Source organism: Hippoglossus stenolepis, chromosome 10 (genome assembly GCF_022539355.2).
Source record: "Hippoglossus stenolepis isolate QCI-W04-F060 chromosome 10, HSTE1.2, whole genome shotgun sequence".
Lineage (NCBI taxonomy): Eukaryota > Metazoa > Chordata > Actinopteri > Pleuronectiformes > Pleuronectidae > Hippoglossus > Hippoglossus stenolepis.
Genome location: NC_061492.1, coordinates 13,471,209 through 13,497,357, shown reverse-complemented (window position 1 = coordinate 13,497,357; position 26,149 = coordinate 13,471,209). Strand labels below are relative to the sequence as shown.

At 44.0% G+C, this 26,149-nt stretch overlaps 2 protein-coding genes across 4 annotated transcripts in view; both read left to right on the top strand.

Annotated features, from left to right (window-relative positions):
* The window catches only part of aspg (asparaginase homolog (S. cerevisiae)), an 18,332-nt gene extending 6,235 nt beyond the window's left edge, over window positions 1–12,097 (top strand). For 2 of the 3 annotated variants that reach the window (XM_035168036.2, XM_035168034.2), the window contains 15 exons: window positions 604–715; window positions 876–1,001; window positions 1,106–1,189; window positions 1,787–1,913; window positions 2,008–2,120; window positions 5,263–5,448; window positions 5,600–5,713; window positions 5,833–5,952; window positions 6,121–6,216; window positions 7,093–7,256; window positions 8,664–8,750; window positions 9,257–9,356; window positions 9,444–9,509; window positions 9,662–9,700; window positions 10,927–12,097. In XM_035168036.2, coding sequence (XP_035023927.1) covers window positions 604–715; window positions 876–1,001; window positions 1,106–1,189; window positions 1,787–1,913; window positions 2,008–2,120; window positions 5,263–5,448; window positions 5,600–5,713; window positions 5,833–5,952; window positions 6,121–6,216; window positions 7,093–7,256; window positions 8,664–8,750; window positions 9,257–9,356; window positions 9,444–9,509; window positions 9,662–9,700; window positions 10,927–10,971 — 1,579 coding nt within the window. In that variant the 3' untranslated portion in view covers window positions 10,972–12,097. The remainder of the gene's footprint in view (window positions 1–603; window positions 716–875; window positions 1,002–1,105; window positions 1,190–1,786; window positions 1,914–2,007; window positions 2,121–5,262; window positions 5,449–5,599; window positions 5,714–5,832; window positions 5,953–6,120; window positions 6,217–7,092; window positions 7,257–8,663; window positions 8,751–9,256; window positions 9,357–9,443; window positions 9,510–9,661; window positions 9,701–10,926) is intronic. The other variant, XM_035168035.2, reaches the window with a different exon arrangement.
* Window positions 12,098–18,549: 6,452 nt separating this feature from the next.
* kif26ab (kinesin family member 26Ab) overlaps window positions 18,550–26,149 on the top strand; it is a 71,709-nt gene continuing 64,109 nt past the window's right edge. Inside the window, exons 1-2 of the mRNA XM_047341748.1 lie at window positions 18,550–18,831; window positions 19,044–19,262. Of these exons, the coding sequence (XP_047197704.1) occupies window positions 18,769–18,831; window positions 19,044–19,262 (282 nt within the window). The 5' untranslated portion in view covers window positions 18,550–18,768. The remainder of the gene's footprint in view (window positions 18,832–19,043; window positions 19,263–26,149) is intronic.

The following is a 26,149-nucleotide window of genomic DNA, read 5'->3' as shown; positions in this document are numbered from 1 at the left end:
AAAAAGAAGAATAAAGCCCAGTTTTGTACCGTGTCCAGTGTTGGCGTTAAACGCGCGTTTGGTCACATTTTGACTATTTGCACCACTTGTGTTGTCAAACTCATGATTGATGTTCTCTCAATTTGCTCTTGGTTTGTCTATTTGTGTGTTTTCTGAAGTTGCAGTGTGTAGAGCTGTCAGGGCCGCTGTCATGCCCCTCCCTTCTACACTCCTTAAAATGCCTCTGTGTGTGTGTGTGTGTAAGAAACAGGTTTTGGCTTCCTGCTGCTGAGACACAAGGCTAGACACACTTAGTTACACTTCATAAAGTCAGCTAAGTTTTCAGTGTATCCCCATCCTCCTTCAAACACTCTTAAAAGCTTAACCAGAATGTAATGCGACTTTATGAAATAATCCCAATGAACACAAATAATCACAAAGACAATAATAATCCTTTGTTTAACCATGTGTCTTTTGTGTGGTTTTGGGTGAACAACAACGATTGTAATGACTAAAACCCCTGAATGTCGACTGTATGTTCTTTCTGTGTTTATTTTCTGTAAACATGACAAGTTTTGTACACAGTCACTGAAACTCAGACTTAAAACTTAATCTATCTTCCAGGTTGTCTAAAGACAAAAAGAGGATCATCTACACTATCTTAGAGTACAACCCTCTGCTGGACTCCTCAAATATGACCACAGATGACTGGGGGAAAATTGGAAGGGACATTGAGGTATCTGCTGGTGGATTCATTGCCAAATAATATCGTGTATACTTTTGAAAGCTCTCAGATGATGATAAGATCATAACAATTGTTCATATGATATAACATAATATGGAGTAAAATGAACTAGTGATGGTGCTTTTGTAAATGTTGTCTTGTCTGTCTCCAGAAAAACTATGAAAACTACGATGGCTTCGTGATCCTTCATGGCACAGACACGATGGCCTACACAGCCTCCGCCCTGTCCTTCATGTGTGAACATCTGGGCAAACCGATCGTTCTCACTGGCTCACAGGTGAGACCTGCTGGAATCTAACACAAGAAAATATGTCTGCACCTTTTACTGTTGAATTTCAGGGTTGTTCTGTCTTCTTAAGATACGGCATGTTCTGTCTTTAGGTGCCGATCTTTGAGATGAGGAACGATGGCAGAGGCAACCTGCTGGGGGCGCTGCTGATCGCCGGCCAGTTTCTCATTCCTGAGGTGAGGAACCAGAGATGTGTGGAGTTACAGAATAAATATGATTCACTTGTAGTAACTTTATTTTTTTAAAGCTTTCCATTAGCTCTGCCTTTTTTATTATGTGTGGGGTTGATGGATGAATTAATACATGAAAAGAACTAATCCGTTGATATTATAAACATATATATATATATATATATAATTTTTTTAACATGTTAAGAAAATGCAACATGATCTACAAAAACTATTTTGAGCATTCTTGGCCTGTAAAAGGTCAAAAAGTCTCTTAAACCACTTTTCTGAGAAGAATTGTCTCTAACAACAGTGTTTCACAATACTGAACAACAACCACCAGAACAGGAAGAACGGTGTTATCTACTGTGTTTAAAGAGTAAAGAGCAGTAAAACTTGTGTCCTTTGTATTTAATTGGATTTTACTGAATTAAATAAGAAAACTAAGAACAAACTGACATATTTTCCTTGACGTTCTTTGAGTGTTGATGAAACTGTTTCGCCTTTAGATCCATGTTCACAGGTTTGCATGTTGTGTTTAAAGGGATTTTTGTCTTTGTAGACCCATTCAATTTGTGTAGACTCACTTTTTTTCTCTCTGTTCAGGTGTGTCTGTATTTCTACAACAAACTCTACCGAGGGAATCGCGTGACCAAGGTGGATTCTGGGAGTTTCAATGCATTCTGCTCTCCTAACCTTGCTCCACTGGCCACAGTTGAAGTGGATATTAAAAGTAAGCCAGGGGTCAGATTGAGCCGGTCTTCAGGAAGCAGATATACCTGATCTTATTTCTTATTTCTTGTTTGTCTCCTCCGTCTTTCCCACAGTCAACTGGGATACGGTTTGGAGGCCAAACACCACAGCAAAGTTTCAAGTCAGCACCAAGCTGAACCGTAACGTCGGCCTGCTCAGGCTCTTCCCAGGAATCACCTCTGGCACTGTAAGTCCCTCTTAGAAATATCGTTGATGTGATGCAGCGTCTGAACTGGAGCAGAGATGATTATTACCTTTGACAAGGAGGTTTTCGTATATGTGTTTGTCTGTTAGCTAGCCACATTATGCAAAACCTACTGGACGGATTACCACGAAACTTGGCGTAAGTGTCAGGAAAGTACCCATTAAAACAGAACAGGGTGGCTGTTCAGCAGCTGAAGCTCAATGGAAGTTGGGTGATGTAGCAGGACAATGTCACTAAACACTGAAGTAAAAACATACAAAACAAGAAGGGCACTCGAAGAGCACATACCTCCGCATAGGTTTACACCTTATCCCTAAGGAAAAAAAAAAAAACCTGAATCCTTTTTAAAGGGGACATAGCATGCAAATTCCACTTTGTTAGTGCTTCTACAGGTTAATGTGGGTATCTGGCATGTCTACCAACCCAAAAACTCTGGGAAAAAAACACTTGCGCGCTTTGTTATAGTTCCTCTAAGTCAGAAACGTCATGCTTGAGCGACTCGATTGCGCTTCCTGGGTTTTGTGTCGTAACAAGGTACTGGAAGTCTCCCTACATGGTCTTGGCCCACCCCCCACCTCACCTCACCCCCTGTCCCCCCACACTCGTTCAGCCGGGTTTACACCGGAGGCAGCGAGGCAGCGGCGCCGTTCCCAAGCGCGCAGCCGCCTGGCTGTTCACACGGGACGAGCATTTCTCCGCTGGTCAGCCCGCGATTCACTCACATGTGGCATTTGTCTGGATCGTTGGGACTGGGAGGCTGCAGCAGCTGCTCGGGCGCGACCGCTCGCTCTCCCGTGCGTGAGCTGGAATTTGTGTCAGCGCCACACAGCCAGAAGTGTGGAAGACTTCCGCAGTGTTCAGCTCTACTGTAACACCGGCCAAACACACCGAGCCCCCCCACTCGTTACGCCGGGGTACACCGGACGCGGAAGCGCCGCTGCGAGGCAGCGCAGCGCCGTTCTCAAGCGCGCAGCCGCCTGGCTGTTCACACGGGACGAGCATTTCTCCGCGCTGGTCAGCCCCATAGACTGTATATATAAGGTCAGCCCGCGATTCTGCTTTCTCTGCTTGTTGTTGTACCCGTTGAATGTCGGGGTTCGGGGGTAAATGATGGTCTTCATAGCCCCCCCCTCTCTTTCTCTGTCTGTCTGCTTGTGTGCTTGTAGTGGATGGGCAGAGGGGGACATTTAATTATGTGATTGGGAAAATTAAAACTCCAGGACAACAGAAGGGGAATACAAAGTATGGGATGCATATTTGATAATTTATATCATATAAAATATGTAATTTATATCGTTTAAAATCATGAGGGGGGAGGGGGGGAGCTGGCTCATTAGCATTTAAAGGAACAGGCACTCAAAACAGGTCACTCGGTGGAGGGCTGTTTTATACAGGGTAAAAAGGGTGCTGTTTGAAATGATCCTTGTGGTATTTTGACCAAAGTATGTTACAGACATTTCATTAAGACCCCAAGGAACCATATCAACTTGTGGTAAAATGGGCATGCTATGTCTCCTTTAAGATAGAATGGGTTCTTCGTCAGATCACACCTCAACCCTCCACAAAACCCTAATGGAAATCAGTTCAGTTGTTTCTGCGTAATCCTGTTAAAAAACAAACGAAAGCAAATGAAAACATATTCTCCTTGGCCGAGGTAATGACTTGAAACAAAGAAAATCAACCTTTTGGAGTGGTAACCTCAACCTAATAGTGATGTTGTAGAATGTACAAAATTAATTACATCCCACGTCCCAAGAATATGTCTGAGCTGAAGACGTTCTGAACATCTTGCAGATCTGACAGCAGCTGCTGGAAGCTCCTGTTTTGATATGAAAGGAGGTTTTGACCAGTTCTGAGATCCACAGGTTTACCATCTGCTATTTTCCACCAGCGCTGTTGATGTGTAAATGGATTCGTTCAAAAAATAAAAGAAAGATTAGAGTTGTTCGTGTGTTATTAGCTCAAGCACATTGTGTTTGTCTTTTACATGTGACTCGGAAAAGGATCAGGACACATTTCATGAACAAGCAATGCAGAAAATCAGTTTGTTCCAATGGGTTCACATGCTTTTTATTGCCTCTGTATTTGCATGAAGTTTCAAATCATCTACTACGAGTAATGTGCCCGTCCATTTTTTTTATGTGTAAATACAGTTTCAAATCAGCACCAGATTAAATTAAGTCAAATGATGAAAGGGATACATTAAAGACTTTAACAGCGCCATGCAAATATTTTTATCCATGCGTGTTGTAATGAAATAATTTTCCTCCTGAGTAATAAAACGTGATTAAGTGTATGTTCTTCAAAGGCAACTGACTGCTCCAAACTGCAATAAAATATAGTTAAGTTTAATTTAATTGTGCTATTACCCATCTTCTGTTACTTTGCCAGTCATGTAAACTGCCATCAAAGCTCAGCCCAGAGAAAGATGAGAAGGAGTTATGGGCCATGACCAATCACCCTGTAAAGAGGGAGGATTGGCACAGATACTGTAACATTTAGGTGCACCTCCCCCTGCAGCGGCTGCTGGGGGAGCGACTTTACTATCTCAATCTGCTGCCGCTGCCCAGCTCGGCTATCAAGACTTCCTTACAGCTTTTAACTGCCTTCGTGACGCACTGTTTTGATTAGGCACCAGACTCTCGTGTTCCCCGTCCGCCACTGCTCCGTGAGCGCTTCATTGCTAATCTGCGTCAAACATTTCTTGTCAAACTGCTTATCACATCAAAAAATACAGACTGTGCCCGGCACTGGTAATGTCACCTTCTCCTCACGTTTTATAGTAACTGCCGTGGTCTTGCCAAGTGACTTTATGCTTGCTAACACCTTCAGATTAATTGCTCTCCTTCCTGCCATTTCAGTCATCTGCCATTCTAGTCATAAGCCATGGCTAATGATGTGGTATAGGGCCTCTCATTGCCAGCCAACCAGTGATGGAGATATTGGTTGCGTAGATGGCGCCAGATGGGCTTTTTAGTGGAGTGGATGGTCGCATGCGTTGGAGTGAAAGGGGCTGCATGAAAAATAACATGGAATACTAATTCCTCAATTTGATTCTACACAGTTGAGCGGCCAGTTGAGTTAGTCGTTTATAATAATAAACTGTGGTGGTGTCCATTTCCAGGTGAAGGCTTTCCTGCAGCCGCCCATGATGGGCGTGGTCCTGGAGACCTATGGCAGCGGAAACGCTCCCGACAACCGCCCTAAACTGCTACAGGAGCTGAAGAAGGCCACTGACTCTGGCGTCATCATCATCAACTGCACGCAGTGTCTGAGGGGCACTGTGTCCGCATCGTACGCCACTGGAAAGGTAGTTCACGTTCACCTTTTGAAAAATCCGTCCTTTTATGTTTTTGTGATTAATTTCCCGAATAAAAAAAGGAGAATCTGGTCCGTTAGGTGACTCGAAATCATTTAGAAAGAAGGAATTAAACAGACAACACCTTCTCTTGATTTCTCAGGTGTTGATGGAGGCCGGGCTGATAGTTGGTGGTGATATGACTCCAGAGGCTGCCCTGTCAAAGCTGTCCTATGTGTTGGCCAAGACGGAGCTTGATCTAGAAGCCAAGAAAAAGGTCTGTGTCTTCATACGTAAACAAATACGGGTTTTCGAGAATCCGAACATTTCCCGAGAAAGTAGAAGAGAAAAGAAAAATGAAGTAAAAGTGTGCTTGTGTTTGTGACTCTGTCTTAGATGATGGGTCAGAACCAGCGAGGTGAAATGAGCGTCGACTTAGTGGGAGCCAAGCTGTGTCTCAGCGACAGCCGCTTCATCCAGGTCATCGCTAAGTGTCTGAGCGTCAGCTGCAAGGAGGTGAGGACGCCACTGCCCACCGGCTTCACGAGTCCTAACTGAGCATTTCTTTACAACTTGCATTGAAGTCCAGACATTTCCTTAAAGTTGTGGTTATTAGATTCAAAAACAAAAATTGTTTAAATTGAAGTTCAGCATTTTTATGATGACATTTTGTTTTGTCTCCAGGAGCTGGAAGCCATTCGTGACGCTCTGACTCCTCCACTGGCTTGTGCTGCCGCTAAGATCGGAGACATAGACGCTTTAAAAGCCCTAAGAGAAATGGTACAACATCACTGTTCATTCACTCAGCATGTCCAGTTTTACTCTACTGACATTAACAACCCTCTCATACACACACCTTCAAATAATGGTTTGTTTTAAGGGAAAGGGTTGTACAGAAAAATGTCCTCAGCCTAAACCTATTGTCATCAAAAACAGGTTAACCGGCCTTCTGAGCTCAACGTGGTGTTTGCTGTGACAGTCTGAACACAGCTTAGTGCTAAACTTCTATAGAAGCTCATCTTGAAGCACGCTTGGTTTGTCGTTTTTTACACTGATGTTTTTTCCAGGGTCACTCTCTCCGTATTTAATGGACGCAGCAAACACACCGGCACACAGTGAAACAAAACATGAGGCCCGACTGGTAAGGCAGGCCCTGAGTCGTCCCAGCAGTCACATGTACATGTATGTATGTGGCTTGACTGGTATGCAGTCGCTGCTTAGACAGTTTCTGTGGACTGATTTAATCATTCTTCCTGAAATCTGTCGTCGAAATGTGCCACATTCACACCTACACAGTTTGTGATGAACTTTAGCCACATACTCCTCATTTGGTCAATTGTTGGGTTTTATAGTTTCTTTTCAAGTTTAAATTCTAGTGCTGTCTTTAAACAGCTCAGCACTGTAGCGCCTCAAACTGCAATGTTTTTGCTTACACAAGCCTGTATTTACAGCAGCAGGACAGTGTATGTGGGACACTGTTTATTGTAATAAAGGAACATCAAACGCTGTGCAGTGGTCTGGGTCAATATGTTTTTGGACGATAATGGAGGCAAAAGCTTCTTAATTAATTCTTATGTGTATCAAGATATCACCAGACCTGTTCTTTAACAACCAGATGAAATGAAGTGAACATGTTGTGTTTTTTCTTTCTCACAGGGCACCAACCTGTGTCACGGAGACTACGACGGACGTACACCCCTGCACATCGCGGCCTGCGAGGGCCACTTGGATCTGGTGGCGTATCTTCTGGGTCAGGGAGCTACAGTCTACGCTAAAGATCGCTACGGGGATACACCCCTGTGCAATGCTGTACGCTTCAGGTAAACCTCCCCTGTGTTTGAAACAGTAAGAGCTGATGTGTTTGTTTTTAATCTATCTCTTAAGGTAATTATGTCATTTATGAAGCTGCAAACACAACATTTAAAACCCCCCTTTTTTTTTTTGCCATTAGCAACCATTGTTAATCCTCTCAGTCATCGGAGTGTTTCCTGCAAACATGTTGTTAATGGCTCCTATAGAGGGAACTTCATTAAAAGAGCTGGAAGGTGGGAAATGACAGGAAGGGGAGCAGCAGCTGTCAGAGAGAGAGAGAGAGAGAAAGAAAGAAAGAGGAGAGATAGGAGGGGCTGAAACAAGGGGATGCAATGGAGTTTAGAGGCCAGGCAACAAACTAATTAGGCTAATTGTCACCTCACAATATAGACTGTGTTTATTTTTACCAAAGCTGATTTAATATTTGTGTCATTCATTGACTTTGACTCTGAATGTGTATGTGGTAGGACCCATGTTTAATGTTTCTGCTATAGCTGTTACGTCGAGCCTCAGGGTGAGAACGTTGTAGGTGCTGTGCCAAATGGCTGTTGTCCTATTTTAACGGTTGGCTTAACTGCAAGTGTGGACTTGTTTCGCTTGCGATGGCAGAGGGATGTACTTAACGCTAGCACCTGTCGTTACACTACCTACAGTAAACCCTTTAGCATGGCCTTCATAAAAGTACTTAAAATACTCAAAATAAGAGAAAGTTACCGAACTGGAGTTTTGAGTTGCTACAAGGATGTGAACATGTCTGACGCACGTGTCACAGACATTTTAGCAACTGCAGCTTGATGACCATATACGGGGTGGCAGAGAGCAGAGAGAGAATAAAAAAGGTTAAAGAACAAATGTGGGGAGTGTCCTCCGAACCAGTCCTACCAGCCTGCTCCCAGTTTCACAGAGGAGAGATACTGGCTTCTTAACACACTAAACGTGTAATAGTTTCTTTCACTGTGACTCGACAAACCTCACAACAACTAAGCATTAAATTGTCATCTTGTGTAAATTACCTTTTTCACATGGCGAGGGCAGCTCTTAATGATTCACGCAGCAGCTCAGGGATCAACATCTTTAGGCCTTTTTTGTTTTATTGTTTATTCCTGGAAATGTCACTGCAGGTGACTCCTGTGTGGGCGGTTGGTTGTGGGCGATAAGAAACTTGTTCCTACTCGCCAAACTGCCACCACTGTCACGTTGACTCTGTCAATCAAAGCTGAAAATTGAAGATATAGTTTAGAATCAATGTGATGAAATTCAAATGCTTGAAAGCAACATGATACTTAAGTGATGCTTCTGAAAACACTTCCTTATACAGATTTATCAGCTGGTAACAACTGAGTGATTTGCTAATAGTTTTTATGTTTTAAATAAACAGTAATATTACAACGCATCTCTTCTAATAATTAATTTAGACACAAGGAGGTCGTGAAGCTGCTGAGAAAGACCGGAGCTCACTTCTCCAGAGACAAGCTGGAGGAAGCAGGAACAGAGCTGTGCAGGTGAGACACACAGAAAGCATGTCGCCAAACAATCGCACACAAACACAGTCACAGGTTTCTCGGTTGCTCGGCTGTGCACACAGGGACCCATCCTACATAGCTGACAACCAGTCGCCCCACTCTGACACAAACGGCAGGAATGCTCCCAGGCAGCATAGTTTCGGATCTGCTCCGCATCTCTACTGTCGGCAAGTAGACAACGCGGGTTGGCCCCTGTTTTTATCTGGTTGAGACACTCGACAGGCATAATCAAATCTGTTCCAATGAAGCATTTCAGAAACACACCTTTTGTAAGGTACGAAGTATGGCTCGTGTCACTTTCAAGAAAAAGGCCAAACTTCACTGACTCCTGAAAACCAAGATTACTGATTTCTTTCCTTGATGTGCTGCCCAGTCTCTTAAGAAGGTTTCTTTATACCACCTGTCCTTTACCCAGTGTCTGTTTAATTGTGTTAATAATGCTTATGTTCTTCGCTGTGATAACTCTGTCATTTCCTGTGTGTCAGCCTGGCATCCATCAGTGACCTGGAGGGCCTGGAGATCTGGAGCCTTGCTGGAGCTGACCTGACCAAACCAGGCTACGACGGACAGACGGCACTTCAAGTGGTAGGTTCAGGGCGGACACAATCCTCGTTAATAAAATCACTTTTAAAATCTGAAAATTAAAACCACTTCTTGTTCTGTCTTCACCAGGCCCAGGCTGTCGGCAAAACGGAAGTAGTGGCGTTTTTAGCTCAGTTCTTGAATAAAAAACACCAGGTGACCCTGTTTTCTATTCTAGCTGCTTCATCTCTTTCTCTTTCCTGACACACAAGCACAACTTCCTCTGAACATGCTCGTGACCGTAACACTGATACGATTCTCTTCCTATAGTTTCCTCTTAATTACATGTTTGTCTTGTTTAATTTCAGACAGTATTTGGTGAATTTAATTCAGATGATGAGGAGGAGGTAAATGGGACAGTGTGATTCCTTATTTATATATTTCCCATCAGTGACCCCTCAAAAGCATGGCTCCCTTTCACATCCCTTTTGAGCCTGTGGTCCATCCATTTTTGAGTTGTGTATCGGTGTTGTGTGTATTAGCTGCATGCTTTGCACAAGTCGTATGGTAAACCCCTGGTCCCTGAGTCTCTGTCCACATTGTATTTCACCTAAAACACAAACAATACACAGTCAAATGTATTAAAAGGTTTGTTCACATTCCTCACGTCTTCAAACAATTCTGACGTGACACTGAATGAGCTCCAAAGTCTCACTCTGTGTAAAGGTGAATGTAAAGCTGCAGTAATGTAAGGCAGCCATTTCCAAACGTACTGTGTGACTGTCGCAGCTTCATCTTTTTAGAAAATAAACATCAACTTCAGCTGAAATTTGAAAAACACAATTTTTACACAGATCAAGATTTTCCTCCATCTCTTATGCTGAAATGACTTTGTGATCAGAGACAGAATAATTTCAGCAACCCAAGAGCTCTTTCAAGGTATATATTGGAATGTGGGTCTTATATGAGGACATATGTGAATAAATAATGATATAATATATATATATATCAGTTTTTCAGGAGATTTTAAACAGAATGGAAGAAAAAAAAAAAATATATATATATATTGAATAGGTTCTTCTCTGACCCATACCACCACATTGTTTTTGTGTAGTCCTTGGTGGAGGTAACAAAACGCATTTATTGCGTTTCCCCCTCTTCAACCATAAGGATCTGCTGCTTTCTGCTGTTTCAAACCTCAATATACTCAATTTCTTTGTCTCAGATTTTCACTGTTTGTCTTCAGATAAAATCTGGTCACACTTGATGGCTGCACACAAATGCCTGGGAATGCTGAACATTTGCGGCTGGCCTTACTTTGGATTCACCTGTGTGTGTGTGTGTGTTTGAGTGTCTCTGTCATAGGCTACGTCTGGGGACACAATTTAGATTTTAAATCTGTTGATTTTGCACAAACGCTGCATCATCAAGCTGATTTAAGCTCAGTGATTGTGAACTTAAATCACTGTTGTGGTTTTGATTAGAGCTAAGCTAAGTCTCCAGGAAATAAATGCAAGTCCCTGTAATGTAATGTCCCCACAGGTGACCTGTGATGTGTGTGTTTGTGCTGAAACACCTCTCACCTCACCAATGCTCTATATATTTATTTTGTTCCCTTTTGTCTCTGTGGCAGACTGGCGGAGTGATCCAGTTCGACGCCACGCCTCCAGCACTGTGAGGTGACGCTGCCTCGACCGACAGGAAGCCGCCCTCCTTTTGCGTCCACTTCCTTCCCGAGCCGTCCTCCACACGCCGTCCACCCTCCTGCTGAATGTCACTTGCACTCACTTTTGAATCTGTTTTTTTTGTTTGTCATTGAAAGCCAATCACTGCTCACACGAGAGCCATTTAAGAATTGTGCATGAAGAGCAACAATGTTTGTACATGTACATACATGCATAGGAAATGTATTATCATGCTGAATGTTTTAATTGTAATTTGTGTCTATGAACACAGAACAACAGAGTTATTGTTCTGTCAAGTCAGGGAATTCAGAGCTTCACCTGAGCTGTTCTGTCACGGAGACCGCTGAAACTTCCCATGACTCCATGAACAGCGAAGGATGGCGATGAATATAATTTTTTTTTTTTTAGCAAACAAACTTGAAAAGAGCACATTACTTAAATAAGTATTGTCGTACTGTTCTACAGCAATATATTCATGACATCTAAGAAGCACAGGGTACCTTCACAGATCTTATTTTTATTGTTATTTTTATAGTAAGATGCTGCAAAGTATTTAGTTTTCTGGAATATGAGCCAACTGTAGCACTTGACTCGGGTCTAAAGTACTAAAGTCCGGTCTCGAAGCTGAGGTTCTCACTTCCGTCTGCTCAAACAGGCATAACAAAACCTGCAGTCACCTTCCAGACCCATCCAGCCTGTTTCTTCGTGCCGTTGTCGAGCTGGAAGAGTCACATCTCTCTTTTGAAATGTAAATGAAGAAGTTCAATCGAAAACCCCCGTCAAACCAACCCTGATTGTCGTCTGTCTTGTATTTTCTTTGTGTGTGTTGATCACAAACACGTGACTTGTTTTTTTGTACGAGTAAACGTCTAACAGCGCTGTCCTGTAATGTGATACAATTTACTCTGTAAACCGTCCATGTCCATTTCTTTTCACGCTTTGATGTAAGAAAATTACATATGACTTTAAGTTGCAAATACATATTAATTGCTTGAAATTAGCGGTTTTCACTGCTGTTATTGTCCCAATTTTGTGTATTTTAAAAATGCAAAATCATGTGTGTGTGAAGCTGATTCAGTGGTGTGTTTCTCCAATGAAAAATAAATCTCTTGTTTGAAATCACTGTCTCCTGTTGCCTCCTTGCTAAAGATTCCCGAGCAGTTTCTGATTCGATGTGGTTTTCTGTATTTACTTTTGTGTTCTCCACAGAAATGTGGTCAGAATAATAATTAGATTGCTTCACTAGGCCTTCAGCAGAAACACATCAAACTGCTGCTGAGACACTGATCAGTGTGAGCTCCTACAAATCTGACACTGAGATAAATGAAGAGCTTAAAACAGAAATCAGAGTTGACATTAAATTCCTCACGTCCATGTGACTTTTTCAGTTTGGTATTTGCAGTCTCTTGTCTTGAGGGCGGCTGCCCCTTCGTGCTCCTTGTGGAGCAGGTGGAACCCAGCTCGTCCGGTTAGACCAGCATGGGTCTCATTCCTGCCTGAATGAGAGGCTTGTATGAACCTAGCCCCAAAACACTATATAAAGAGCTGGGACTCAGCAGTCACTCAGTCTGGGCTGGGATGGCACCAAGGAAGCACCGTCGCATGGGAGAAGAGTCACCTTCTCCAGGTGAGCACTCAGGACGAAGAGCAGAAGCCTCTGTTTGTTTTCCTGTGGACTTATTCTGTTGCAAGTAGGTTCCGTCGTGTTGTTGAAACCTGTTGTGGTGATGTGTGTGCTCGTGTCGTAACCACAGGAGGATCTCCGAGTCTAATTCCACCTTCTGTTTTTCAGCAGAAGTGTGGAGGACGGACTTTTTACCCAGAAGAAGTGTGTAGTCTCGCTGATTAAGTGGTTCTCAACAGTTCAACAGTTCTTAGAGAAAATTGTGAAATGTTTAGGACCACTTGACCAGCCAGACCAATGCTGCTGTCGGAAAACATCTGAGAAGGCCCGGATTCTGATCATTTCATGTCAAACTGTGAGTTGTGTTCTCTCCGTCTTCCTCTCTCCTTGTGCCCCCTTGTGTTGTAGTGCTACATCCCAGCCACTGTGTTGGGGTTGTAAAAAAAATCATCAGGCTTCAGTAATTTAATTCTGCTGGCATGCACACACCTTTTTAACTGCCCTGCTGATGCACTAACGCTGCTGTTTCTCTCTCTGTGTTTTACTGTTGCTACTGTTCAGAGGTACTGATTAAAACAAGTCAATAAAGAACCATTTGTCTCTGTTGAGTTTGTGTGGGCTGGTGGACGCTGTGTCCGTGGGGACGGTTGCTGTCCAAAGTACTGAAACTTAAATCTCTGAAAAATCACTGCGTTTGCCGCCATTTTACATCCAGTGCTTCGAACCACAGAGAAGCACTGACTGTGTTTTAGTCAATGACGATAAATAGTGAAATTTGGGGTAAAATATTTGCGCTTTTTACTCGATTTATGACAAATATTGTCTCTCGTTCTCTACTAAACCACTTCAAAGTCTAAATGTGGACTCAGTTAAACTTTAAAGACCGGCATTAAAACTTTACATTCAGATCCTTTAGTGTCAGGATCCGTTTGGTGGGAAAAACTTGACCCAAAGACTCTTCAGGAAAATCCAAATGCCCTATTTTTCCGAGGAGTACAGGCTACTTAATATTGCATAAATCATTCATGAAAGCACCGTGCACCGATTATTCCCCCCCCCTCTCCTTCTTTTTAGACAGCCCCCATCTCCCCTTTTTCCCTTTTGATCTCCCTCCGTGCACAGAGAACTATCAATATTTGCTAAACGTTTCTCACAAAGCCTGGTCCGTGCACGAGGAGAAGCTGCAGAGGTCTCACACGCAGGAGGATAAGACAGGGGAGAGGCATTAATGAGATGCCCTGAGCGATTTCCCTGTACGTGCACAAGGGCAGCAGATGTAGCAGCACTTGCTCGTCCCAGGGGGATCCACGTCCTCCGAATTTCATCAGCGGCTGGAGGGGGGGGGGCGGAGACCCAACCCAGGCCTCCTCCAGTGGGGAGTGCTGGGTGACGGACGTGGTAAATCATCTTTACTATGGATTGTAATTATTGGTCTACACTGACAAGGCAACCCCCGCCTCCACCCTATCTTAAAAATGTGTGTGTGTGTCTGTCCTTGTTGGTATGAGTGCGACAGGGGGACGTGCGTGGTGTGTGAGGTGTTTGTTGGATCAAAAGTAATTTATTCATGCCTAGAATATTTATTATTTACCCCCCCCTCAGCTCAGGCATCACAGCATCATTGTCTTTTTTTAAGATTATCATCTCTGACCTGATCAAGAATGAAAAAACTTGTCTTTCTGGCTCAAGGACGTGTGACTTTGAAGTTTGGAGAACACAAGTCTGATTTGGTGAATTATACAATCTCCTGAGTTTAACTTCAAATAAAGTGTTTTGGCACCGGCGGACTAAACCCCACCAGCAGTGTGAAATGAATAAAGTGAGAATCCACCTTGAGTATAATCTGCCTGCAGCTTCTCTCTTTGTTCAGCTAAAGGGCCACTCCATCGATTTGCCCCCTCATTAGCAGTAGCCACAGGTCAGACTGTGACAACACTTTTCTGTGGCTTTACAGCTTCTCTGAAACGTGAAGAAAATTACAATAATGATATCACAGTGGTCATAAGGGTTATTCCTCTTTGGATTTGGAAACTAAACATTTGCAGAAACGCAGTTACAAGCAGGCATGCATTTTGAAAGCCTGAGGACTAAAAGTAATGATATATGTCAGACTCTTTAGGAGTTTTTACGAGTATATTTTCTGTTGGGAGTCCTCTAAGTGTAAGGTGCAATATTAAATCACAGGAATATCCCTTTAATCCAAGAACCCTCATCTTAACTCCACCAAGGAGGTTAAGTTTTAATTCATGTCCACTTGATGGATTATCACAAAGCTGTGTGTATGGATGTGGAGTGGGTCAGGAGAGAACCCATTAAGTTATACTGTGGATCCAGATCAGGGGGTGGATCCAGGAATATTTGTATCACTTTCTTTAACATCTTAAAATTTAATACAAAATGATGGGAATTTAGGGAATATTTAGGGAACTGATATCTATGAGTGAGTACAATTTTTAACAAGCTATATTTACTATAAGGAAACTGTTGGGCCCTGGCAGAGGTATGTGCTCTATAGAGTGCTGGTTTGTACTGTAGTTCATACAAATTATAGTATAGTATAGTATAGTACAGTGCAGTTCAGCATGGTATAGTATAGTACAGTATAGTACAGTATAACATAGTTTAGTACAGTACAGCGCAGCGCAGTGCAGCATGGTATGGTATGGTATGGTATAGTATAGTACAGTACAGTACAGTGCAGTGCAGTGCAGTGCAGTGCAGTACAGTGCAGTGCAGTGCGGCATGGTATAGTATAGTGTAGTATAGTATAGTACAGTGCTGTGTGGCATGGTTTAGTGTAGTGTAGTGTAGTGTAGTATAGTATAGTATAGTATAGTATAGTTCATACATTGTATTACATACTGTTTTTTGTTTGCTCTGTCACATTGTAAATTAGATTCATTTGAAACAGAGCAGAAACATTTGTCTCAGTGAAATCTCACCAGCACACTGAGCCAATGAGTTCACAGTGTGAGGAGCGGCCCCACGTGGATGACATCACCTCAGTCTGCTGCTCAGCTTCAGGAGAAACTGGTTCAACTTCATGAATTAAAACTGAGGAGACCAAATGCTCTGTGGACTCAGTGCCAGACTAACTGTTAACGCTGAAAACATCATCGTAGGGTCTTCTTCGGTTCTGCCAATATCAAACTGATTGTTCTCCTGAACCTCACACAATGTACCTGCTGCTCTCAACCAGTCAATACAGCATAATTAGCCTCAGCCTGCTGGAAATGGTGACGGCTCCTCAATGACAGGACTGATGAGATCCCACTGACTGAATCCCCCACAACAGTTGAATTATTCAGCAGCACAAACACCTTAAATCATCATGTTTCTCAGGTGTCACACAAGGGATTTTGTTCAATGTTGGACGATTGTCTCAAAAGTGAAATTTAGTTTGACTTGATTTTGATGGAACCTGCTGCAATAAAGTAGATTAAAATCAATCCGAATGAAATCAGTTTAATTTGATTGAAGAAGCCTCATCCCTGTTGCAGAAATAAGACATCAGGCGTCTCTCGGCTGTGTGATATTCCCTTGTGCAGAATACAGTGCAATAAATACACCCTGCAGGAATATTACATAGGAGACAGGGATACCATAAAGTAAGCTGTGATGAGGTCATTACCGTGCACACACTCACACAGTGTGAATATTACAGGAATATTACAGGGAAGCTGTCGTTAGGGGTTATATTGCCTGGGTTGCCATTGTGTTGTCATTGTGTTTTGTTGCGTTATCTCCGTGCCAGCAAATCGGGTGGGAGAGCAGGTCATCACCGGCTGACAGGGGGGCTGAGGAGAGAGTGAGAGAGAGAGAGGGTATGAGTGACTGAGAGAGGGAGAGGGGGAGAGAGAGAGAGCAGCAGATGCACAAGGTGCGCCTCCTGCAGCAGCGCGCACACATCAGAGCATGACCTGCACCATGCACAGTGGCTTTCACGAAACAAGTGTGTGAGAGGATGTAAAGCTGTCTGCGCGCACGGATGGATTGTATCGCTGCATTGTCTCCGCGCTCCGCTGGAAACCTGAGGGGTTGTTTTACGCACACGTGCGAGCGCGCACCGTGATCTCACTGGATGTCCGGATTAAAAAACCTTGCGGATCTTTTCGTCGGAGGGCGCGACAGATATGAGATAGATGGATGTACAGCTCAGATAGGTTTCCTGTGGAGTGGGATATATTTTTTCTCTTAGGCTACACGCGCAGCCCACATGGCTTTGCCAAACTCGCCGGGGTCTCCCGGAGCTGGGAAGCCCAACCCCAGCGTCATCGACCTGGGGACCATCTTCGTTGACTCCGACATCATATTTGGATTTACAAGTCACCTGCTGAGGAGAAAAACAAAGGTAAGAATACAGAGACTCTTAAAACACGTGTTTTCTAAAGGATGATCTCATGCGTAAGTGTAAAATCAGTGGGAAACAGTGAGGAGTCCGACAAATGACGCGCGTCTGACGGCTCCTGTCCGGTGCTCAGGACCTGGAGGTGCGCCGCGCAGCATCCTCCATCTCTTCTTCTAATCTAAAAACTTCATCCCTTCGTTTCACTCATCTTTTATCTGACGCATTCAACACTTCTGCAACAATTTGCACCGGATTGAAGAGTCTAAACTTTTTTTTATGTTTTCTGGGATTTGGCCAAAATGCATCAAAAAAGGCTTCAAATATGGTAGAAATTTGGTTTATTCAGATAGAAACGGATATTAATGAAGCAGTATAGATCGAAATATGAGTGAAAACACGTTGTGAACGATTTGATTGAGATCTTTTTATTTCTGTTCTTGATCGTTGCATGTCCCTTTTGCAGCCTTTTTCAGAGACAGATTAAAAAAAAAAACAAAAAAAAACACCTTGAAAATTGCTTTTAAATGACAATTTATAATCTTTTTGGATCTTGTGGACTTTTTAATTCACTCCTTCAACATCCCATCCCATAATTTGGATTAACCTGAAGTGGGTTTCCCTAAACTAGGTCGATTCAGGGCAGGGGAGAGAGACAAGCCCGTCTCTGATGCCAAGAGCAGGGGCGCATGTGGCCGCTGTCGCTTACATCATCCGCATGAAATATTTAAAGTTTACCAAATTAAATATTTAACCTGAGTACCTCCATCCACCCCGCCACTTAGGGAGGTGCTACTCCGTTGTTCACCAGAGGATGGCGCCAGAGTCCCACTAACAACCACCAGGGGCAGTGCCTGCAACAGTTGCTGATGCGCCCTGAAACTGAAACTGTTGAATTCTCTAAACTGGGTGACCTGATATTTCAAATTCTCATGATACAAATTAACAGAATCTAAAGGATCTCAGTCTTATCATCTTCATCATCTTGTTGCAGAACAATGTGTTGGGAGTTTATTGAGTTTTTTCATCGTTTTTTTTAATCTCATAACCTTATATCAGAGTTCGATGATCACCAAGAGGAGATCTGTGCACCTTTACCCCCTGAACCTCAATGCAATGCACTCAAACCCAAACTTTGTTCAGACCCACAGAACTTTAACTCCCAGTGGGAATCCTAATATTTGACATTTAGGCTGAATTTTGGGGAATGTGCCAAACGATTACGCACAAGCCACAGCCCATGTTTCCATTTGATGAAATGATGCAGCCACAACAACATATATTGAGTTTGAATAGGCCTATTTATCTCAGTGTAAACATTGAAGAGCTCCCTTTAAAGAGCTTGGTAAAGCTGCTGCACAAATACGTTAGGCGATTGTCAGTGTGGAATAAGGTGGTTTTCCTGCAGGAAATGTGTAGAAAAGTGTATTTAATGTGAAGCCCACTCTATCACAATGCACTACTCTACTAACTCAGACTGATCCATGGCACAACAACAGCTCTGAACCCTCATGTAGTCCCAGCACCGTGCAGGAAAGTTCCCCTCAGCTGCAGCCCTCCCATTCCTCCAGTAACACCTCCTCCTCCCCGCGCACCGCTGACTTCTCTCCTGTGCCAAAAAAAACCTCCTCCGCTGCGCGCAAACTTGTCACACGCTCCCCAGTTCGATCAGCAGCTCCTGGTCCCAGCACAGTCTGACAGATGACCGGTAACCTTCAGCCAGGTCCTCGGTCCATCCAGCCTATGGCTCCGCGTCGCGTTTTTCACCGGCGAAACCTTTGAGTCCCCCCGCCGAAGGTGCGACCTTGATCTGGAGGAGAAATGAGCTCATTTGGGGGCTACGCAGCTCCTGGTGGAGGCGACACCGGCCACCGCATGTTCACTGTAAGTGTCTCACACGTGATTGAGTGTAAAAAAAAAGGGTGATTTGCTTCTCAGGCTTGTTTCCAAACTTTAAAAAACCCACAATCTGTGCCGTGCGCTCTTGGACAGGTGCTCTGTGCTCAAACAGGTTGTCAAGACGCAAGCAAAGTATTTCTAGTAGTTGTTGTTAATGTGGACCAAACTTTCTTTTCACCCCTTCTTCACGCTGTAAGGTGGAGGGATGCCCGGGTGGAGAGTCCCCGGTCACCCCCAGGAAAAGGCTTCACTCTGCGGAGGACGCGCGGTGCAGCAGCCGGCCTCCCCCCGAGGGCGCCGGGTCGGTGTCCATCAACGAGTCGGAGGAGAAGGGAGGCTTCTGCCAGCAGTGTGAGAAGAAAGTGTCCGAGCTGAAGAGGCAAGCGCTGGCCCTGGCTGACCAGAACTCACTGAAGGTTGGTGAAAACCCCCCTTTTTTCCTCCTTTCAGGCCAATCCCGGTCTGAAAATCCAACTTTTATTTGCATGTTTTGACGCCTTAAAGTTTGAGATACTGTCATCACTTTAGGGGCCTTGTTGTTCTACAGTATTTCTTGATAAAATAGTCAAGAAAGTCAACAAGTGAGAAAGTTACAGTCACTGTTGTTGCATAGGAGATGAACTGTGACTCTCTGATGGAGCTTTTCTGTAGAGCTGCTCCTGTCTTCGGTCTTCTCTCACCCACCTGCACCTGCTCCTAACGTTGACCTTTCCATCTGTGAACATCCACCTGATTGTTTCCAACGCAGAAACCCTCTCGCCATCCACTTGCAAAAGTTGTTTATTGCCGTACTCGACTTCAAATGCCGGCCTTGGATGTGAAAATGGAAGCTTTTGGGACTTTGAAAGTGGCCCATTGTTTGGCTAAACAATGCTTATCTCTTTATTTTTGCTGTTGGGTGTGGGGGGTGTGGGGGGTGTGGGCGGCGGCGGTGGCTGAGGGGGGGGTTTGAAAACGAGGCGAGCCGCTCACGTTTGCAGACTGAGGAGGAAGTCGGGACCCAATCGACCTTCGCTGTGCATTGAAAGTGTTCCTGTGCGGCTGCTCCCACAATTCCCACCGCTGTTAAATATAGGCCCTGAGACCCGCTGTTGTTGTGGCGAGGTCTGGGTCTGCCCTGGGGTCTGGCCTCCTTTGTTGTCCCGTTTTAGAGAGTCCCGACTTCAGATTGGATTACAGCTCTCCAAGGTTCCCCCCCAAACCCTACAGCACCTGACGTCGGTACGGGGAACAGGTATATGAGGGACAAGGGGGCATTTCTGAAGCACCTGGGTCTCTGCGGTTGAGACTTCTGTATGTGTGGTCTAATCTTTGTTCTGGGCATATCAGATCTATATACAGGTATCAGGTAAGTCCACCCCGGGAACACATTAAGCCTCCTCTTAGCTGCTATTATCTGCCATGAGAACCGACCTCCCCTTTTTAGTGTGGGACCCTCCAGCTGTACTTTGTGGCCTTCACCAGGTGCTCAGTGTTGGAGAAAGAGATGAGAGCAGCCCCCTCTCCCTCCCCTACCTCGCACTTGTTGATGGCTAAATTGAGCCTTAATTCCGGGGTTGGCTGTTATTGTACCAGGGTTATGGTATGGTCTCGTCCAGCTGGAGGATAGTAGACCCATTGTCTTTCTGTGAGTTTGAGCTGCTCACCTGTTGGACGCGGTTTGTGGGCGATCGTGTCCAAATTGCTTCCTCCGCAGAGGGAACGAGGTCAACCGGGACGACTCAGGTGGCCCGCTGCATGTGTCTGGGATCATGCTCTACCTGCGAGGGTCCAGGCCAGTGTTGTGTCTGCGGTTGTCATGGGAAAAAAAAGCGGAGACTGTTTACCCGAGGTCGCACTTCCCCTCCCTCCCCATCCGCCAGACTTCTTTTTTTTTTTTTTTAATGAAGAGGAAGTCGGCTCGGTCCCCAGACATCCCTCTCCCCCCCTCACCCTGCCCGTGGACTTATTGTTTGAATACAGTAGTAGTAGCGAGTAGATACAAATTCAAGGAAGACTGTTTGGGTTGAGAGAATGTGCTTTCATACATGAAGTCTACTGGAGGGAAAGTTCCCTGTTCTTACACACACACACACACACACACACACACACACACACACACACACACACAACACACACACACACACACACACACACACACACACACACACACACACACACACACACACACACACACACACACACACACACACACACTGAAGTCTCCCAGACAGCTTTTGTGTTTTCCTGTTTGGGTCTAAAGGAACCTACTTACAAAATGTCCTGCAAAAGCTTTTGTGAAGTAAAGGTCCCGTCACTTTCCCTTCCCATTATAGTTTATCACAACTCTGCTCTTCCGCCAAAATCACTGGGTCAGCATTAAAAAAAAAAATTCTTCTTTATCCATCTACATCCAATTGCAGCAATTAAATATTTTTCACGCTTTCTCCTCTTTCATGTCTCCATCTCCTGCCTCAAGTGCAACATTGGTGTTTGACAGCATTTAAAAACCATTTTAACTTCACATATAAGACTATATTACCCTTTATACACATCATTTGCGATGGTTTTCTAATTATAAATACTTTATTCCAGTTGATGAGGTGTTGCGCAAGGCTCAACCACAAAACACATTTCCTGAAATGATGTCCTTGAGCTAACGTCCCGAAGTTTTTTTTTTGGGGAGCGTCTTTGATCCATTTGATGTTATTCAGATAGCAGATGATTAAAAAATGCCCAGACGCAGACAACCTCCATCACTTTAAAGTAATCAAGGGAATTCACCTATTTGATTTGCATAATTAAAAAACTACAGTGAGGGGAATGACTTCAATAGTGAATAGCAGACAGTCTGGATTGAATAATTGTAGACTACGCTTATTGTGGCTGGACACAGCGGCGAGGTTTAATATGAAGAAAGTCGACTTCAAAGTAACCAAGTTGCTCCTCAGAGGCTCTGTCAACACCGACTGATAGAGACATGCAGCCAGTTCACTCTCACCCTCTTTTTTTTAAGTCTGTTTACGAAACTTCATATTTTCTTTTTTTGTGCTTGTGTCATTAACCATCTCATGACAAAGTTAGGAGAGTGTCAGTGACAACAATTAGGTTTGCAAAGAGTTGGTAGCCGGGAGCTATTGTGACCTGAAAGGAATATAATTCCTCACCCGTGGCTGAGCTGGAACAGCTTAGACCCCTTAGTCACAGTTTAGACAGAATCCCTGTCATTTGATACCTTTTTTTTTTTTTTTAAAGAGGCTACCCTTGATTGTGATCGCTGAACCATGAGAGAGTTGACATTCGGGCTGAATGGCTGCCAAAAAAGACTGCATTATTTTGAATAAATATGCATGAAGGTGCATCGATGCTCAGGCTTCCTTGACGAAAAAGTTGTAGCACACAAAATTACTAGATTACTTCCTTGGTGAGTATTAGATTGACACTTTTATGTCGGCACAGTATATATGCAGCTGGAGCCAGCAGGAAGTCAGCTCAGCTTAAAGGGATAGTTCACCCAAAAATGAAAGCTAAGTAAATGGGGACCGATCCCTCCATACTCGTGTGATGTCATCCAAGTGTCCGTAAGCCCCGACATTCAAATTGGCGATTTTTTATTTTAGGCTAAAAACATGGCGTATTGGTGAGGGGTTTCAGAGACAGCCTTGGTGTTTGTTGCTCTGAGAGGCTAAAATCCAAAGCTAAAGGCCAGAACATCAAATCTTTTCCAATTTCAGCTTCTTAGAGTCGACTGTGGTTTGTTGAAACTGCAGATCAATGCTAAAGTCAGCAGTGCTAACACCTGCTCATAAATACTGAGAACTATGAATATAAACGCATAAACGCAGTGTTGGTCCTTGTGAGCTCTATAGCACACGGACTGATTAACAGAGAATGTCCTGCAGGGCTGTGACGGCTGGAAGATGTGGATTAAAGTTGAGCTAGTTTGAGGTTCAGGTCAGTCGCAGACAGATCTCACCTTGCTCATGGCCTTTGCCCTCAGGAAATGGGGAAACTGAATTTAGCCCCATCACACTAATCAGGTCAGTGGACATTCAAGTATAACGAAGTTTAATCCTGGTTCATAGAGAGCAAACCGGCAGCTAATTATGAAAACAGTGCACTGCTGATATATGCACAATGTGTCCAAGCCTATTATGGATGGTGTGTATGAGTGTGACTGTGAATGTGGCTGCAGGAATTAGTTTGTACCACCAGGCCTTTTGCCATTTTTTTCACACTGGATTCATAAATAATGGGAGCAATAATTTTCTCAAATGGCTCATTTGGATTCATGTTTGATTTGTTTCTGCTTTGTTCCTCGTTTGACCCTTGATCCACTCAAACTGCAGAGTTGTTAGTGAATCCATGTGAGTGTTTCAAATCAGATTTTGTTTTTCCAAAGCCCCGGAGAAAGCTAATTAATCAACTCCGCTTCATGCAACTCATGTTTTCAGGGCGAGTGTGTTTGACTTTGTTTTGTGGGAAATAAACACGTGAATTTACATGAATGCCATGTACTTACTGCATGTAGCTTGCTTTCTGCATATTTTCCCAATTCATTCTCAAACTCACAAAAGACGTGGCGCATATTGTTTGGTTGTCATGACCAAGGGCAAGGCAGCAGCATTGTTGACTGTGCAGTCAGTGTAAGAGAAATAGTTCAGGAGAGATGGGGGAAGAAGTGGATGCTGGTAAATGGCTTCAGATCTACCAACCTGGCCACAGTTTCTCAGGCTGTGCTACGTCTCCTTTGTTGACTGACCTTTGACCTTTCTGTCAGTTCTCCCTGTCTTGATGGTGGGTTAGGGTTTCAGGGGGGGGGCAACCTGGGCTGGAACAGGTGTACGCTGCCAGGTTCGCTGCAGGAGGGCGGACGACAGGTCAGAGTAACTGGCAGACGGATGAAGGGAAGGACAGAAAAGAGACCCTCCGGTTGTGAAACTTGAGCCGACGTAGAGTTAAAACAGAGCATGACCATATTATTCTATTCACCTCTAAGCACCTGAGCCCCAGAGGCTTTGTGTGATATGTGTGTGTTGCGTGTCTGTGTGGTGCCTGCTCAGCAGTGCATGCACTCAAGAGACAGTGAGAGGCAGTGAGCAGATAAGAGACGAGACAGGAGAATACAGGGGACTCTGGGCTGAGCTGTCCCCTCACTTCATCCCTGCATGCAGTGTGACTTTTGCTTTATGGCATGTGGCTGTATTAAACCACAGAGCAATAATCTGGTGTCAAGTGGTGCAGCGACCACAGACATCAGTCATGGAGCTACCGTGCTGCTCTGTATCTGTGAGCCTCAGCAGGATGCAGCTGTTCGCTGCCACTTCACCTCAAGTCTCCGCCGCTTCAGCCAGTCGCTCTTTCAGCAGCTGTCAGACACGTCTTCATGCGACAAATTACTTTATGTACATTTATTTTACAATTACTATTAGGGCCGGGAATCTAAGGTAAATACTGGGTTTCCACCATGTTTCGCACCAAGTCTTAAACTGTCATGTACTGAAAGCTGGCACGGAATTTCTTGTTATATTTTCATCTCGTCCCTGATTTGAATCGAAATCTTTGCCAGTTTTGGTAGTTGTACGGTTGCTTGTGTTGAGCTAACTTTAGTTTTGTCATCTTTTATTGAAAGAAAATGGGTTTATAGAAAAACACGTTCACATCTTAAAGTAGCATATGTAATAAACCTGAAATAAGAAAAACATTGCTGGCAAAACTCATAAATCATATCGATACTGGCTCAGAAAAGTTTCATTTTCCACCACTTACTGTACACTACAGTGACACAGAACAAAACCCACTGATGGATGATGACTTGGAATATAAGATTTTCCCTTCTTTTCCTGTATTTTCCAGCCTTTATATCCTCCTGGGAGCCACACAGTGCAGCCATATTCCTTTAAATGTGAACAGTGGAACAACCCTGTCAGTAGTAAAGTGAGCGTAAATAGTTTTTTTAATTCACTATTCCTGCATACAGATTTTCACAGCTCCTCCTGCATTTCAAGGTACTTTAGTGCCAGAAGCCTTTTCTTCTAACCTTTAGGCAAGCCTGGAATGGAGGCCACATCTCCACAATGTCTGCTGCAGTTTCATTTTACATCTTTAATTTGCAGAGCCGAAAGTGAATTGACCCCAATTGTTGCTGCACGGGCCGCTACTTATCGCAATTGCGAGGGTGAATTGCTTCGAGGCAGAGTGCAGGAAATGGGTTCAGGGTGTGCAGATGCGAGCGCTGATGGAAACTGAGCCGCGGCGAGGCTGATGCTCACCGCCTTTCATCGGGACCAAAGCGAAGGAATCCGTTGGAGGAGGTTAAGGAATTCTCCACCTGGAATAAGTACAATTCCTCACGTCTGCGCGGCGCTCGTGGCTGCTCAGAGGAGCGGATCCACCGCGGGCGAGATTAAACAGGAGCTGACTTAAGTTTCCAAACACATGCACGCACGCATACTCACACACTGTGCATACACTGGCACGTGGGGAACACAGGTGGAATCATGCTCGAGCTCAGACACACACACACACACAAACCTGAATGTGTCCTATTCTGGCCATCTGGTGCAGCTGCGTGCCACTGAAATGTGCGTCTACAGAGAGCCCTCCAGATGTTCCCTCACTTACCTGTCAAGGTGAGCACAGCTTTTTAGAGCTGCTTAGACCGGGGGATTTACTCTGCCGCTATGAGCTACTGCAAAAGGCTCCAGTGTCTCGTTCATCCAAAGAAATCAACTATACAAGCCAGCAGATTATCCTTAATAACAGTTATTCAGAAACGCTGTTTAGACAAAGTATGTGACTGAGGAGAACAACTGCCCCATTATCTTAAAGTGAGCTGATGAGAAAGCAGTTTTAAATTACCAGAGGCCATGAACGTTCACACCTTGAAGAGCGTCTTTGCTTTTCTTTAATCGCTGTAGATTTTGGCCTGAAGCAGCAAAATCTCACCAATCATTAAAAGATTTAAACATTTTAGAAATCTTTTTTTTTCAAGGTTTTTGCACTTAACTTGCATATTTCCATTTTATGCAACTTTATCCTCCTATTCCACTTCACCTCCGAAGAAAATATTCATAGTTTTTATTCCCCTACATTTTTCCTTCAGCTTTAGTTTCTTGTTACTTTTCACATTACAATTGTTCTTGCCCCTTCCCGTTCAATGAAAACTATGGATGTCCAAATGTGTTGTTAGTGAATTTGAATGTTCCAGATAAACCCAAAGTGCAAATGATCCTTTGTTGGTTCAGAAAATTCTCCTGCTCCTTAAATTAAACAGACAAATTATACATAATCCTCTTGGATTAGCTGGAAAATACTTGAAATG